This window comes from Bubalus bubalis, chromosome 14 (assembly GCF_019923935.1).
Source record: "Bubalus bubalis isolate 160015118507 breed Murrah chromosome 14, NDDB_SH_1, whole genome shotgun sequence".
Lineage (NCBI taxonomy): Eukaryota > Metazoa > Chordata > Mammalia > Artiodactyla > Bovidae > Bubalus > Bubalus bubalis.
Genome location: NC_059170.1, coordinates 19,742,006 through 19,758,005, shown reverse-complemented (window position 1 = coordinate 19,758,005; position 16,000 = coordinate 19,742,006). Strand labels below are relative to the sequence as shown.

The following is a 16,000-nucleotide window of genomic DNA, read 5'->3' as shown; positions in this document are numbered from 1 at the left end:
AAGTCACTTCAGTCGTGTCCGACTCTGTGCGACCCCATAGACGGCAGCCCACCAGGCTCCCCCGTCCCTGGGACTCTCCAGGCAAGAACACTGGAGTGGGTTGCCATTTCCTTCTCCAATGCGTGAAAGTGAAGTCGCTCAGTCGTGTCCGACTCTTTCGGACCCCATGGACTGCAGCCCACCAGGCTCCTCCGTCCACAGGATTCTCCAGGCAAGAGTGCTGGAGTGGGGTGCCATCGCCTTCTCCAGATTCCGAAGTACAGTTGCAGGCAGTGCACGCTCCTGAACACTACACGTGCGTGTCATTAACTAGTGTGTTTGCCCTTTTTGGAGAGTTGGTAAGATTTGCATACAGTGAAATGCAGAGACCTCAAGTTTACCACTGAAGTAACAAATGCTTGCACCTGTCAGTCCAGCCCCCGCCCCCAAGCCCTTCGAGATCACTTCCACACAAAAAGCTCTCTCCTGCTGCTGCCCAGGCCATCTCCACCTCTACTCTCCAGAGGCGGCCCCTGTCTGATTGCCTTCAGATGTGATCTTCACCCTCCATGCTGTCACTGGGCTCCCCAAACGGGGCCTGCAGTTCAGGTAAGTGGTCGCCTCCCTTAACCATTTATCTTTCCTCAGCCCCTGCTGCTGTTCTGGAATTCGGATGTTTCTCCCTGAGCTGGTATTGCCTTTTCTTCAGAAATGAGTCCTAAAAACACTCCAGGAATTACAGGTTTTCTCCCTTTTCTTATATTTGACTCAAACCCAACTGTTCTTTTTGTGCATTTTTTCATTGAGAATCCTAAATCATCTTTCTGCACCAAATCCAAGTTCTTATGAATTACCCAAAAAAGAACAAAGAAATGGAGATCTCATGAATTGGATCATTGCAGCAAAGATCAAATCATTAAATTTGAAGATTTGATAGAAGTCATTCGATAGGTAGAAATCATTAAATTGGCAGGTACATCAAATTGGTAGACGAAATCCAGGGTCAGTGAGCTTAAACTGATGAATCATATTCAATTAAGAAAATAACACAAACACATTCAAAGAACTGGGCCTACCATTATGTTAAACAAGCCCAGCTGGATCAAAGGGCACCTTTACCTGGGTCTCCCAGGCCTTTAACTTTATTCCTTGGGGCTTGCTCTTCCCCGGCCCCTGGATGGAACGTAGGGCAAGTCCCGGGCTTCCCCCGTCAGCAGATGACGTGTCTGGTCCAGTGTAACAAAATGACTAAAAGGTGTTTGGGATAGAAGCTGCCCCTTCCTCAGGCTGGGTGCGCTGCCAGCCTTGCCCCTGGCAGTGGAGGGAACAGCAAGTGCTTGACTGTGGCCTATTTCCCCACCTTGTACTGTCTTATTTGCAAAGAGGGGAGTGAGATGAGGAAAGTTCATGCTTTATCAGTATTGTGAACTGGCTTCTTCCTCGCGGAGCCTGGTGTGTGTTCAAAGCTGATGCTTGTGCTTCCGGTGCATTCTACTCGGTTTTCTTTTTTTTTTTTTAATTTTTTTTTTTTACTTTACAATATTGTATTGGTTTTGCCGTACATTAACATGTTTTCAAAACTCTGGCTCTTGTCCCCCCCAGCCCCGTTACCTTCCATCCTGCAGGCCCAACCTTCCATTCCCTTACTTGGATAATGCATTCTCTCTGGCTGGCCCCCTGTAACTTTCCTTTAGACTCCTGGTTCTCAGGGTCCTCTCTGCACGCTCCCCCCTCTGTTGATTCAAGGTTAAGCAGAATCACCCTCCCACTTCCCTCCATCCGTGGTGAGACTCCAGCAAATTCCACAGCTTCTAAAAATTGTCCTCAGATTTCTAGCTCTTTTGTGGGATAAGATCAGGCAGAAGTGTGAATTCACTTTGGGCTGCTTTGTCTTGCAGTCCTGCATTCGTCCTGTTCCCCTCCTGGCATATGGCAAGTATTGCCTTGGGGTCTCAGCAGAAACTGAGATGAAAATAATCACACTTTAACATCCTCGTTCACAAGATGTGTGTTGTTGAAGACTTGCCTAAAGGTGAGATGGAATAGGGAATTTCATCATTTTTAATTCTCGGGGCTTAAGCACTGTTTTGACATGCAAGATTGTTTTTTGGCTTTCAGGTAATAGGTTTTCGTATATATTTAGGAAAAATATGAGCAAAAACAGCAGACTACCTAAAACTTGTTTTTATTTTGCAAACTCCCTTTGCAAAAGAGTGCTTTGTTCATTCAGTTACTAGTGAATGCCTGCTATGCACTAGGTCCCAGTCTAGACATAAAGGAGACAGTGGCAAGAGCTTATTTCTAGTGAAGATGAGACGGCCAATTGCAAAACAAAAACCAAGCTATGCTTGGGCCCCACCCTAGGCCAATTTAATCATAATCCCTGAGAGTAAGCTCAGTTTGTAAAAGCTCCTTGGGTTTTTGTGACATACAGCTAGGGTTGAGAACCTCGGGCATAGTCCTTCATGCCCTGGTTAAGAGTATATAGGAGGCAAAAACAAAAATATAAGAACTTTAGAAAGATAAAAAAAAATATGAAGGGAATAAATGCAACAGAAGAGTTGCAAGATTAAGTTAAGATCTCCCAAAAGAGGGAAAAAAGAAAAAAAGATTTTGTTCCAAGTTATGCTATAAGTCATAAAACTACTTTAGACCCAGATCTGTCTGCTGTTGAGTAAAGGAGCAAACAGAGGCTCACAGAAGGAACCTGCTGGGTCATAACGTAAGAGGTTGTTCCACCCTCACGTGACAGCCAAGGCCAGCTCTGCCATTCCTCAGGCCCATAAGTCCCAGGCAGAAACGACACTACAGCACAGAAGAGTCACTGCCCAGAGCTGACACTGTTTCCTCACCAGTCTTCTCTGAGCCCTGAGTGCCCAGCATCAGTGCTCAGCCCAGACTCAGGCTCTGCTCCTGGTGTGGGTGGGAGACGACCCCTCAGATAGGCCGTGTCTCGGAGAGATGACACAGTGGGTGCTCAGGGGAGAGGTCCCCACCCAACAGGTATTTACTAAGCATGTGCCACGTGCTATATTCTGTCTAGGGGCCAGGAGAGAGCAGGGGCCAAATATGTAGGAAATGCTGCCCTTAAGGGGCTTACATATTAGTGGGAAAGAGAAATAAAATACATTTGTAAAATTATATAGCATATTAAATTTAAGCCCACAATGAGCTATTACTACATGACCATCATAATGGCAAAATTTAAAAAACTGGCAACACCAGATATCAAGAAGGAAGCAGAATGACTGGAACTTTCACATTTCATTGACAGGAATCTAAAATGGGACACTGTGTTAGTTCTAGGTGTGCAGCCTGATTCAATATTTGTACATTGGGAATGATCAGCACAGTCTAGTTAACATCTATCACCATACATAGTTACAGAATTTTTTTTCTTGTCACGGGAACTTTAAGGTCTACTCTTTGAGGAAATTTCAAGTATACAGTATTATTAACCACAGTCTCCATTGTTGTTCTGTCGCTCAGTCGTGTCTGACTCTGCTGGACTGTAGCATGCCAGGCTTCCCTGTCCTTCACTATCTTCAGGAGTTTGCTTGAGTCAGTGTTTGATGTCCATCTAGTCAGTGATGCCATCCAACCATCTCATCCTCTGCTGCCCCTTCTCCTGCCTTCAATAGTCACCACGCTGTACATTATATCCCCATGACTTTTATATGTTTATTTAAACCATCCCCAACCTCTGGCTACCACCTATCTGCTCTGTTCTCAGTATCTGTGAATCTGTTTTTTTGTTTTATTTACTTGGTGTTTTTTTTCCTCCACACCTCATGGCTTGCAGGATTTTAGTTTCCTGACCAGGGATCAAAGCTGGGCCCTTAGCAGTGAGAGCGCAGAGTCCTTGCCACTGGACTGCCAGGGAATTCCCTTTATTTCCTTGCTTTTCATTAAAAAAAAAAAAAAATGTTTATTTGGCTGCTTCCGGTCTCAGCTGTGGCATGCAGGATCTTCCTTGGGTCACGAGAATCTTTCCTTGTGGTGCATAAGCTCTCTAGTTGTGGTGCGTGGGCGCAGTACTTGTGGCACATGGGCTTAGTTGCTCCTCGGCAAGTGGGATCTTAGTTCCCCTACCAGGGACTGAACATGTGTTCCCTGCAGTGCTAGGTGGATTCTTAACCGCTGGACCACCAGGGAAGCCCCTTCCTTGCTTTTAGATTTCACACAGAAGTGAAATTATGGTCCATCCACGTTGTCAAAAATGACAAGATTTCCTTCCTTTTTTATGACTGAATAATGGAATATTTTCCATTTTTTGTGTGTATTTATAGATGCCATACTTTCTTTGTCTGGATCTATTGATGGACACTTAGCTTGTATCCATATCTTGGCTACTGTAAACAGTGCTGCAGTGAGCGTTGTTCATTCGTTCAGTTGTGTCCGACTCTGGGGCGACCCCATGGCCTGTAGCCCACCAGGATCCTCTATCCATGGGATTTCCCAGGCAAGAATAATGGAGTGGGTTGCCATTTCCTTCTCAGGGGATTTTCCCAACCCAGGGATTGAACCCGTGTCTCCTACTTGGCAAGCAGATTCTTTACCACTGAGCCACCTGGGAAGCCTGCAGTGAACATAAGGGGTACTTTTATCTTTTCAAGACAGTGATTCTACTTTCTTTGGATAAATACTCAGAAGTGGAATTGCTGGATCATATGATAGTTCTACTTTTTGTTTTTTGAGGAGCCTCCACGGTGTTTTCCATAGTTGTTGGGACCAATTTACTTTCCCACCAACAGTGCACAAGGGTTCTCTTTTTTCACATCCTCACCAACACTTGTTAATTCTTGTCTTGAGAGCAGCCATTCTAACAGTTGTGAGCTGCCATCTCCATGGTTTTGATTTGCATTTCCCTGATGATGAGTGCGGAGAAGGCAATAGCACCCCACTCCAGTACTCCTGCCTGGAAAATCCCATGGATGGAGGAGCCTGGTGGGCTGCAGTCCATGCGGTCGCTGAGGGTCGGACACGACTGAGCGACTTCACTTTTACTTTTCACTTTCATGCATTGGAGAAGGAAATGGCAACCCCCTCCAGTGTTCTTGCCTGGAGAATCCCAGGGACAGGGGAGCCTGGTGGGCTGCCGTCTATGGGGTCACACAGAGTCGGACATGACTGAAGTGACTTAGCAGCAGCAGCAGATGATTAGTGATACGAGCACCTTATCATGTACGTGTTGGCCATCTGTACGTCTTTTTTGGAAAAAAATGTCTACTCAGGTCCTCCGCCCGTTTTTCTAATTGGATTGCTTGTTACTGTTGAGTCATAGGAATTATGTACATATTTTGGATAGAAACCCTTTATATCCAAAACACCTAAAATTTATTGTATAAATTTTCTCCTATTTGGTAGGTTTCTTTTCATTTTGTTGATGTACAGTGCTTTTAAGTTTGATATAGTTCCAGTTGTTTATTTTTGCTTCTGTCGACTTTGCTTTTGGTGTCAATTCCAAAAAATCATTGCCACGGGGACTTCTCTGGCTGTCCTGTGGCTAAGACTCCATGTTTCCAGTGCAGAGGGCATGGATTCAGTGCCTGGTAGGGGAGCTAAGATCCCACATGCCATGCGGCATAGCCAAAAAAGAAAATCATCACCAAGACTGATGTCAAGGACCTTACCATCTATGTTGTCTTCTAGGAGTTTTATGGTTTCAGGAATTACAGTCCAGTCTTTATTCTGAGTTGATTTTTGTGTATGGTGTCATTCTTGTGCACGTGGCTGTCCAATTCCCCTAGGAAGACTGTCCTTTCTCCACTGTGTATTCTTGGTTTCTTTGTAGGTAAGTTGACTAGATAAGTAAGCATTGGTTTATTTCTGGGCTATTTTGTTCCATTGATTTATGTGATACTATTTTATTATAGCTTTGTAATGTAGTTTGAAATCAAGGAGTGTGATGCATCCAATTTTCTTTTTCTTTTTCAAATTGCTTTGGCTATTCATAGTCTTTTGTTCTATTTCTGTGAAAAAGGCCATGGTAGTTTTAATAGGGCTTGCATTGAGTCTGTAGATTGCTTTGGGTAGTATACACATTTTAACAGTATTAACTCTCCCAGTCCTAATGAGCACAGCATGTCTTTCCATTTATTTGGTCTTCAGTTTCCTTCATCAGTGTCTTCTAATTTTCAGGGTACAGGTCTTTCACCTCCTTAAATTTAACGCCAATGTAATTCATCCTTTTTGATGCAAGTTTAAATGGAACTGTTTTCTTATTCTTAATTTCTCTTTCTGATAATTCATTTTAGTAAATTAGAAATGCAACAGATTTTTATATATTGATTTTGTATCCTGCAACTTTACTGAATTTGTTTATTAGTTCTAACAGTTTTTTGGTGGCATCTTTAGTATTTTCTATGTATAATACCATGTCATCTCCAAAGAGGGACAGTTTTACTTTTCTCTTTGTGATTTGAATAGCTTTCATTTATTTTTATTGTATAATCTCTGGCTAGGACTTCCAATACTATGTTGAATAAATGCAGTGAGAGTGGGAATGTGCTTGTCTTGTTCCTGATTTTAGAGGAAAAGTTTTCAGCTTTGAGTATGATGTTAGCTAAGGGCTAGTCATATATGACCTTTATTACACTGAGGTATGGTCCCTCTGTACCCACTTGGTTGAGATTTTTATCATCAATGGATGTTGAATTGCAACTTACTGAAATACATCCAAAAGATAAAATTAAAAAAAAGAAAAAAGAAAAATGGATGGACGGACAGATAGTAATGAACTAAGTGTTAGATGTAGAATGTACCTGGTGAGAATATGGGAGGTCATTGAACAGTTATTTCAGGTGTTCAATTTGCTTGAAATTTTTCATCATAAAATGGTTAGAAAAACATATATTAGAAGGTGATAACTGCTCTGGGGAAAATTAAGCAAGTACTGGGAGGGAGGATAGTGACTGGGGTGGGAGCTGCAATATTCAGTAAGATCATTCAGGAAGGCTTCCCTTGAGGAGACCTTGGAAGTGAGCGCTCCAGGTAGAGACCAGTAAGTGCAGAAATGTCCTGGGGCACATGCGTGTCGGGGATTCCCAGAATTGTGATAGCAAGGCTGCCAGTGCAGTTGAGGCCAAGAGGGCAAGAGTGAGGTAGATAAACCTAGAGAAGCAACAGGGAGGAAGATCCTACAGGCCTCACGGGCTAACTGTTCAGCCTTTGATTTTTAACGATTGGAGTGTAGGAATAACCTGATCCAACACCTGTGTGCCCATGATGACTCTTGTCATTGTAGTGAGACCAGTCTCAAGTGGGCAAGGCCAAAGCAAGGAGACCAGGGAGGAAACATGGAAGAAGACAGGCAAGAGGTGATGATGGCTCTGATTTGAGTGGCAGGAGTGGAAGCGGAAAGAAGTGGGAAGATTCTGGAGCTACTCTGAATGTAGAACTACAAGGTTGTGGGCATGGATAGGATGAGGGGGTGTGGGAAAGAAAGGAGTCAAAAATGACAGATGGAGTCAGGGAAGATCACAATTAGTCTATTTTGGGGAAGATGATGGGTTCATCTTGAATAGGTCAAGTCTGAGATGTCTGCTCGACTTCCATCTAGAGACATAAAACAGGCCAGGCCTTTGGATTCAGGGAAGATGCAGAGACAAGCAGTGAGGAGAGTGACCAGAGGACTGGTGGAGGGGGTGTCAGCCCTGCTGCTGACTGGCCAGGTAGGAGGAAGATGGAGCAGAGACCTTGGGATTTGGGGATGGGTTATCCTAAAGGCTTAGCCTGACAAAAGAAAGGTGTAGCCACTTCCTCAAGGCCATGGCCGACCTAATTCTTCCAGCTGCTCTTAATGGTTCTCATCACAATCTCCTGCAACTTTGTGTATGTGGGATGTGTCCACTTTGACACACAGCTCTAGATCAAGAGTCAGCAAACTAAAGCCCTCAGGCCAAATTTGTCTGTTTTAGCAAATAAAACATTGGGACACAGCCATGGCCATTCAGATTGTTTAGGCCTGTTTCTGCACTCCAACAGAACCGCGTGGCTTCCAGAGACCATACAGCCTGCAAAGTTGAAAATATCTAGATGGCTGACCCTGTCTCTCCCTCTTTCACTACAGGAACATTCTGTTGTTCTGTTACACAAGATATTTAATGATTAGACATTTAGGTGCCTCCCCCCTTTTTTTAGCCATTAGGAAAATGTTCCAACAAACATACCTAACTGTATTTCTTTGGGCTCATGTGTACATCTGGACTGCAGGATATGAGCATCTTCAGTGTTGGTAGATTTTGTCAAATTGCTCTCCAGTGAAGCAGAAATGATTTACACTTTTCATCAGCAGTGTAAAGAGTTCTCATTTTCCTGTACTACCCTCAAACTTAGTATTGTGTTTTTAGACTGTAGTAGTTAGCAGTCTTTCATTGTTTGTAGATTCCTTTGGGTTTTCTGGCTATGGATGGTAGTTTTGCTCCTTTCTTGTCTTGATGCTCTGGCTGGGCCCGCCACACAATATTGCATTTTGTTCAATGATATGATTCAAAATTTTGTTCCTGTCTCTAAAGAGAATAATGCTTAACATTTACCATGGAGCATGGTGTTTTACCATTAAGTATAATATTTGACACAAGTTTGAGTTTTTTTATTTTTATGTTGGGAGAACTAGAAAACCATCTGGACTCATTTTTTGTATATGGCTACTTGGTTGTCTACTTCTTTTTAAATTGGTCTTGGCAAACTATCTTTTTTCTAGAAAACTGTCCATTTATTCTAATTTTTAATGTATTGGTATAAAGTTTATAATCTTATTTTGTCATTTCTGCTGTATCTGTAGTTATATCCCTTTTGTACATTATGTTAGTCGCTCAGTCGTGTCCGACTCTTTTCGACCTCATGGTCTGTCCATGGAATTCTCCAGGCAAGAATACTGGAGTGGGTTGCCATTCCCTTCTCCAGGGGATCATCCCAGCCCAGGGATCGAACCTGGGTTTCTTGCATCGCAGGCAGATTCTTTACCCTCTGAACTACTGGGGAAGCCCTTTTGCACGTTATTTTATTGGTCTTTTGAAGGATCCAGCTTTGTTTTGTGGCCCATATTAGTGTTTCTGTTTTCTATTTCTTCAATTTCTGCTCTTCATTATCTTCCACTTTCTTTGGGTTTACACTTACTGCATTCTAAAATTCTTTGACGCTCCGCTCATAAATTTTCTGTATTTCTTTTAACCTAATATCACTAATAAAGATCTTTTAAATTCTGCTTTAGTTCCCCATATCCTCAACCTGGAGTTTTTATATGTATTCTCATTTTTAGTTTGACCCAAGTAGTTTTCATTTCCATATGATTTCATCTTTAAGAGTTTTCTATAAGTGTTTTAAATATCTGAAGACCTAGAGTTTATTCTGCTCTTGTTTGTGGTCAGAGAACATGGTCTGTATAAAATTGATTATTTGATATCTATCTATTGAGATTTGTCTTGGGGCCTAGTAATCAGGTCATTTTTTAAGATAAATGATTCCTGTGTGCCTGAAAGTAATATATTGGGTTCAAGTTTCTACCAGGGCCCATTGATTAGAATTATTAATAGTATTAAAATCTTCTGTATCCTTCTTCTTTGACTGGTCTATCAGTTACTGAACGAGGTCTTAAATCGCCCACTGTGATGAAGGATATGGCTGTATCTCCTTGTATCCTGTCACTTTTGCTTCATATTCTTTCAGCCTTTTTTTTTTTTATCCTCTAACACACATTTGGAATTGTTCTATCTCCTTAGAAAATTATTCTTTCCATCATTTTGTGTTGACCCTCTTCATCACTAATAATGTCTTTAGTCTTAAGACTATACTTTCAGGGATCATTTCTATATTTCGTTACTTTCTATTTTAGTGTTTGGAAATACTATTTACCTTCTGAAGTGTTTGGAAATACATACTTGACTTTACAAAGCCAGGTAATTACTAATTATCTTTATCCTCTTCTCGAATAAATGAAGCTTCTCAGAACACTTAAATTCCGACCACCCTCTCCAGTCCTACCTGTGATCATGTCCTGCTCCTTGCTCTGCTCTCCACAGACTGTCACCATTCATGTTCTATGGCAAGTGCTTGTTCAGACAGACTTCCATACTAATCAGTTTAGTTACTTGCCATTTTTCTAATTTCTTCCCTTTAGAGTTCTGCAAATTCACTACAAAGTGTTTAAAGTGAAGTCACTCAGTCGTGTCCGACTCTTTGCGACCCCATAGACTGTAGCCTACCAGGCTCCTCTGTCCATGGGATTTTCCAGGCAACAGTACTGGAATGGATTGCCATTTCCTTCTCCAGCAGATCTTCCTGACCCAGGGATGGAACAAAGTGTTTAGATGAGATTTATTTTTATTTATTCTGTTCCGGATTTTACATGAAGCTCCTCATCTTTAATCAATTTTGGAAGTTGTTCGGGAATTGCCTATCCCACATTCTCTTCTCTCCTGGAATGCTGACTGGACCCGAGTTCTCCTCACTTTACCATTCCTGTCCCTTCCTCTTTTATATGTTCCATCTGGCTTGTTTTCTCCTCATTGCTTCTGCTCTTCCATCCAGTTCAGTGATTTTCTCTTCTGCTGTATCTAATAGGCTTTCTTGCCTCATCCTTTGAGAACTTGACTTTAATAGCTCTGTTTTTCAATTCTAGAAATTCCATGTAAAACTTTAAAGCTCCTTTGTAGTGTCTTGCTCCAAGTGTCTCATGTGTCAACCCCCCAGCCCGACCACCTTTACTTCCTCTAACCGAGAACTCCACAAAGCCAAGGCCGAGTGTTTTAGTGCTGTCATCCCCAGTGACGGAACAGGCTGTGAGCGCTGTCAGATGACACAGTGACGGTGGGGACAGCAGAAGGATGCTGTGCCGCAGCCCGGCCCCGCCCCTCCCGCCGGCGGAGCTCCGAGTCTGCTCCCCTAACCGCGTTGGCCTCGCAGGATTTGCAGCCTGCCCTCAGACCCGGCCTTAGGGAGACGGCGCCCCTCCGCTCCCGCCCCTGCGCAGGCTGTGACGTCACAGGACTGTGACGCGCCCTGGGAGCCCCCGCCCGTTCGCGGCGCGGGGCTGGGAATACAGGCTCTCTGCGCCGTGACGTCACGGGTCCGGGCGGGTAGATTTTGCGTCGGCCCAATGGGAGCGGCGCTCCGGCCTCCCCTTTAAGGAATGTTGTGACCTGACGTCACCCGGGCGAGTTACCTCCCCGAGCCGCAGCCGCCGGGCTCAGCGCGAGCCCCGGAGCCCTTGTGCGCTAGGCGCGGAGCCCCCGGAGCCCCCGGACCGCAGCCACATCCCTGCGTCGCGCGCCCCGGAGGTCCGGCCTGCGCGCCCCGCCGGGCCGGCGCGATGCCCTCAGACCGGCCTTTCAAGCAGCGGCGAAGCTTTGGTGAGGCCCAGCGGGCGATCTCCGAGCGCGGGGTAGGGGTGTGGGGGTTGGGGGTGTTGGTCGACCGACCCGACTGCCGCAGGTGACGTCAGCTCCGTGACGTCAGGCTCGGGCTGGACCCCCGGGCTGGGAAGCCGGCTCGGGCCTGGGCCGGGGCCTCTGCCTCCCATCTCTGTGTTGTGCCCGGGCCGTGGGGCCCGACGGCCCTCGGGGGCGGGAGCTTCGAGGAGGCGGGGCGGGGTCGGGGCCGCCCCTCGGTACCCGCGGGGCGGAACCTCGGCCCGGCCTCATACCCTCCCGTTGTCCGTAGCCGACCGCTGTAAAGAGGTGCAGCAGATCCGCGAGCAGCACCCCAGCAAAATCCCGGTGAGTCCCTCCGCCCCCTCCCATCCCGGCCCGACCCAGGCCCCAACTCGGGCTTACGAGTCCCCCGTCCCACCCCGCTCCCAGGTGATCATCGAGCGCTACAAGGGTGAGAAGCAGCTGCCGGTCCTGGACAAGACCAAGTTCCTGGTCCCGGACCATGTCAACATGAGCGAGTTGGTCAAAATCATCCGGTGCGCGGGCAGCAGCTGTCAGGGGGGGACTTGGGTTCTGCTGGGATCAGGCAGGGCGCTGGGTCTTTCGGCGAAGGAAGGGGTGGGGGTGGGGTATGGGACTGGGAGCTGGGTCCCTGTTCTGGGGAGGTTGGGAAAGGTCAAGGTCAAGGCTGGGGTCAGTGTCCAGTCAGAGGTAACTGCCTCTAGAAGGGCCTGGGATGGGTGTGAAATGGAGGATCAGGGTTATTTTGGGGAGGGGTTCAGGCTGCGCTCCCCAACATCCAGGCCCCTCACAGTGTGCTTGCCTCCCGCCCCCCTCAGGCGCCGCCTGCAGCTCAACCCCACTCAGGCCTTCTTCCTGCTGGTGAACCAGCACAGCATGGTGAGCGTGTCCACGCCCATCGCGGACATCTACGAGCAGGAGAAGGACGAGGATGGCTTCCTCTACATGGTCTACGCCTCCCAGGAAACCTTCGGCTTCTGAGCCAGCAGTAGGGGGGGGCTGGCTTGGGCATGGGGGGGCCCTGTCAGGCTCTGCCCAGGGAGCACCTCGCACCTGAACTGAGCTGCCTCTGCTCCTGCCCCTGGTGGGTGGGGCAGAGGTGCCACCTCCTAGCCAGGGGGTACCAACTGCACCTCCTCTGCCCCTGGGTGGATCCTGGCCCAGTCATGTTAGGGGGTTGCTCTTCTGGGTGCTGGCTGGGATTGGGGAGAGTGGGGAGCAGCCCCCAGCACCCCTGCTCTGTGTGGTTTGTCTTTTTTTTAGGCCCCTGCCTGTCTGCCCATCTGCCCCTCCCTGACCTGAGGCGCTGCCCCTGCCTGGACCTGCCCACCCCTAAAGGACTGGCCCCGGGCTCACCTGGTCTTGATGTGGTGTATGGATCTGTGGTCACTGTCCCTCTGCAGAATAAAGATTGCTCAGGCCTGCCTGGCCCTCTGCCTCCAGCTGCTTGGGAACTGGGAAGGGCTGGGGGGTGGGGAGAGGACTGCCCCACACCATTTTTGGCTGGCCCGCACACAGACCTGTGTTCTGTGGACTCAGAGCTCTCTCAGGAAACCCACACCTGTGTGTAGTGCCCCATGGCAGTATTATGGGTCATGCCCACCCCTTCCAAGACTGCAGTGTGGTTCCAGGGTAGATGTGTTTGTAACAAAAAACATTTATTAAGTAGCCACAACCTAACAAACCCTGCTCACCTACTTCATCCCCTTTCCTGCTTGGGAGGGAGGGCTCCTAGGTATGTAGAGCCACAAAGTGGGCGATCCAAAGGGAGATGCTCCTGGTGACTCCCCCACAGACCTTGCTTCTGGCCTTGGCTCCTCACTGGTAGTCGTCACCTTGGACTCAAACCTCATCTGCCCTTGGTCTTGCCTACTGGCAACTCTGGTTAGAGGGCTTGGCCCAGCTGCTGGCCCTTTCACCCCAGAAGTCTGTGCAGCCTTGTGCCCAGCCAGGCCTACTTGAGCACAAGCATGGCCTCCGTGCCGTCCTTGGCAGTCAGGTAGAGGCCGTGTGTGAGGTAGTACTCGCGCCGCAGGAAGGCGTAGAAATAATCGGAGATGAGTAGGATCTGGGGGGAGAGAGAGGTTGTGAGAAGCTTCATGACACCTGCCCCTGAACCTTGGGTCATTGAGGGGCCAGGTAGGTGTTGGGGAAATGCTGCCCAAGGAACCCCCCCCCCCATCTCAGGGCATACACTTGAACCTGCAGGGTCTCACTGGCCCCTCAGAAGTTGCCCTACCTCCTCCACCATGGTCTTCTACCCCAAGCCCTGGCCTTAGCTCTACACTGGTGCCCCTCTATCTCACCTGGGTGCCCACTGGCCCTTTCACCCCAGCCATGTCCCCTGTCAAACCTGCTTCTCCCACTGGGAACCTATATCCCCCATCTTCCATCCAGGTATTCAGGCCACAGAATCAGCAGACTCGTCTCTTCCCCACACCAAGCCCCCAAGCCTGTTGGTTCTGTTTCTGTCTGTCCCCACAGATATCACCCCAGACAAAGCCACTGTCATACAAACAGCAGCAGTCTCCTCTCTGGGCTTCCTGACCTCAAACCTCCCGCCTGCCCCACCCTAGCAGCAGAGGCTGCTTTTCAAAACACAAATCTGGTCATGCTACTTCCAGCTTAAGGCCTTGTAAAGGTGCTCCATGGCTCTTTGGGTGAAGATCAAACTCTCTGGGGCTCCAAGGCCTTGCACCTGGCGTGTCTGCTTCAGCCTCTCCCGTGCTCCATCTCACCCAGCTCCAGCCACACTGGCTTCTTCCCTCCCAGTGCCGGATCTTTGCTGTTTCCTCTGCCTGAAATGTTCTCTTTCCCTTTCATCTCGTCAACACCTGCTTGCCCTTCAGGCTCAGAAAGGATTACTTCTTCAGGGAAGCCTCCCTCACACCCCAGATTGGGTCTTGAAACCATTTGCTTCTATGGTAGCACAGACCCATCCAAATTGCAGTTCTGCCTTCATCTGTGGGACTGCCTGATGACCGCAGCTCCTCCCCTGGCCTGGGCAGAGTCCAGAGTGATTCTGCCATCATGGTGTCTGTGCCTGGCTTGGTCTGTCTGTTCTCTCTGGGCCCCAGAAATGAGAGGGCCCTAGCAGCTCAGTCCACCACCTCCTCTCCCTGATGCCCTGAAGTGAACAGGGATTTCCCAAGGCCCCCAAACCCTGGACCTGCAGTCTTAACAATTCCATTCATCCTAAACCCCCAGGACCTCTGCTGCCTGAAACAGGATGGATGTGGGGAGAGGGGCTCACCTCTGCAAACACCACCAGTTCTCACGCACTTAAAAGCCTTTCAGGCTATCTGCACCAACCACCTCAACACAGTTGGGGAGACGTAAGCCTGGAGCTGGAGGAGCACCTGGCTAGGGTCTAAAGGCAAGTCAGAGGTGGGCGGTGGAGCCTGGGGTCTCAGCCTCTGACCCCCCCAGGCCCCTGTCCTGGAAAGCCTCCCTCACATGTGGGCAAGAAAGAGAGCACAGAGGGGTCTGGAGGAGGCCCTCGGAACCCACACCATCAATGGCCTCAGGACCACGACCTGCCATTCTGTCACCGCAGGAACTCATCTGGAAGGCTGATGGAACCCATCTTACAGATGAGGAAACTGAGGCACCAAGAGTTAGTTGGCCTAAGGCTGTACTGGGAGAGCTGGACTGGTGGTCATCACCCTGCAAGGCGATACATCTGGGGCCCAGTGTGCAAAAGGCCCACAAGCCTGCCGCTGAGGCTGTCAGGGCAGAGGCCCTGAGGTCTTGTCTCATAACTGCCTGTGGGGCACAGTTACCACAGCAAGGGCGGTCCTCACCCCCGGCAGTTGCTTTCTCACCCAGGTCCAAGTGCCTGGGGAAGAGAGCCTGGAGCTGGTGGGGACTGATCCCTGAGCCAGGTCAGATGACGGCAGGTGCAGAGTCACAGTTCATAACAGAAGAACTCCAATGTCACACATAATCAACTGGCCAAATAGGAAGTCAAAATACTAGGTTATTAGTTTGAACCATATGAAACTGCCATTTATGCAGATCAAAAATGGTTGAGTATTAACAATTTGATATGATTCAACTTAATATAAACTGGAAGAAAATCAAGAAAGAGTAGTAATCTACAAGTACCAGAGCAAATAACTGTAAGACCTTAAGGAGCTATTCTTTTTCCTTATAAGCCTAAACTTTGTAAATTATATATTCAAGTTATGGTGATAAAAATTAAAATCCAATTAAAAACAATCAGTCAATAAATGACTGAATAAATAAATAAATGGAGAATTCTTTTTGGACCTTTCAAGAGAATTCCAAATAATATATGTAGAGACTCTCCCCTTAGGAGGAGGAATTTAATTCTTGCTCACTCGCCACCCCCTGCCCCTGAGCTTAGGCTAGACTTCGTGACTCACTTCCAAAGAACAGGGAAAAGAGAAAATAGCAACTCTGCACTGGAGAAGCCTGGCAAACACGATCCTGACCAAACGATGAAGGGTAAACAGCACGAAGTGTGGCCAGTGTGTACAGCCTGAGCTTTCCAAAAACCTTAAATGTGGCCTCATGATGAGAAAAGCATCAGACAAACCCAGAGGGGACACTCTTCTGGGATACCTGGCCAGGATACCTCAAGACTGTCCGTGTCACGGGAAATG

The 16,000-nt window shown here is 47.7% G+C and overlaps 2 protein-coding genes across 6 annotated transcripts in view; one reads left to right on the top strand and one right to left on the bottom strand.

The window, feature by feature from the left end:
• Positions 1-285: 285 nt before the first annotated feature.
• MAP1LC3A (microtubule associated protein 1 light chain 3 alpha) lies at positions 286-12,802 on the top strand. 3 transcript variants are annotated; one of them, XM_045162630.1, is made up of 5 exons: positions 11,056-11,330; positions 11,641-11,696; positions 11,781-11,887; positions 12,191-12,360; positions 12,636-12,802. In XM_045162630.1, exons 1-4 carry the CDS (start codon positions 11,291-11,293, stop codon positions 12,351-12,353), a joined length of 366 nt encoding a protein of 121 aa, XP_045018565.1. In that variant the 5' UTR covers positions 11,056-11,290; the 3' UTR covers positions 12,354-12,360; positions 12,636-12,802. The 3 variants fall into 3 exon arrangements, with proteins under 3 accessions (XP_045018566.1, XP_045018565.1, XP_045018564.1); XM_045162631.1 differs by lacking the exon at positions 11,056-11,330 and adding an exon at positions 286-588 and having other exon boundaries at positions 12,191-12,802; XM_045162629.1 differs by having other exon boundaries at positions 11,058-11,330; positions 12,191-12,802.
• A 207-nt stretch (positions 12,803-13,009) lies between these two features.
• PIGU (phosphatidylinositol glycan anchor biosynthesis class U) overlaps positions 13,010-16,000 on the bottom strand; it is a 96,502-nt gene continuing 93,511 nt past the window's right edge. For all 3 annotated transcript variants that reach the window (XM_045162624.1, XM_045162625.1, XM_045162626.1), the window contains one exon: positions 13,010-13,440. In XM_045162624.1, coding sequence (XP_045018559.1) covers positions 13,327-13,440 — 114 coding nt within the window. In that variant the 3' untranslated portion in view covers positions 13,010-13,326. The remainder of the gene's footprint in view (positions 13,441-16,000) is intronic.

What these genes read in the sequence shown, in the direction of transcription:
- MAP1LC3A (XM_045162631.1), top strand. Translation starts at nt 549, where the DNA reads ATGCTGTCACTGGGCTCCCCAAACGGGGCCTGCAGTTCAG. An exon ending in AGCACCCCAGCAAAATCCCG is followed by an intron (nt 11,697 to 11,780) that starts GTGAGTCCCTCC and finishes CCCCGCTCCCAG; the next exon opens with GTGATCATCGAGCGCTACAA. An exon ending in GAGTTGGTCAAAATCATCCG is followed by an intron (nt 11,888 to 12,190) that starts GTGCGCGGGCAG and finishes CGCCCCCCTCAG; the next exon opens with GCGCCGCCTGCAGCTCAACC.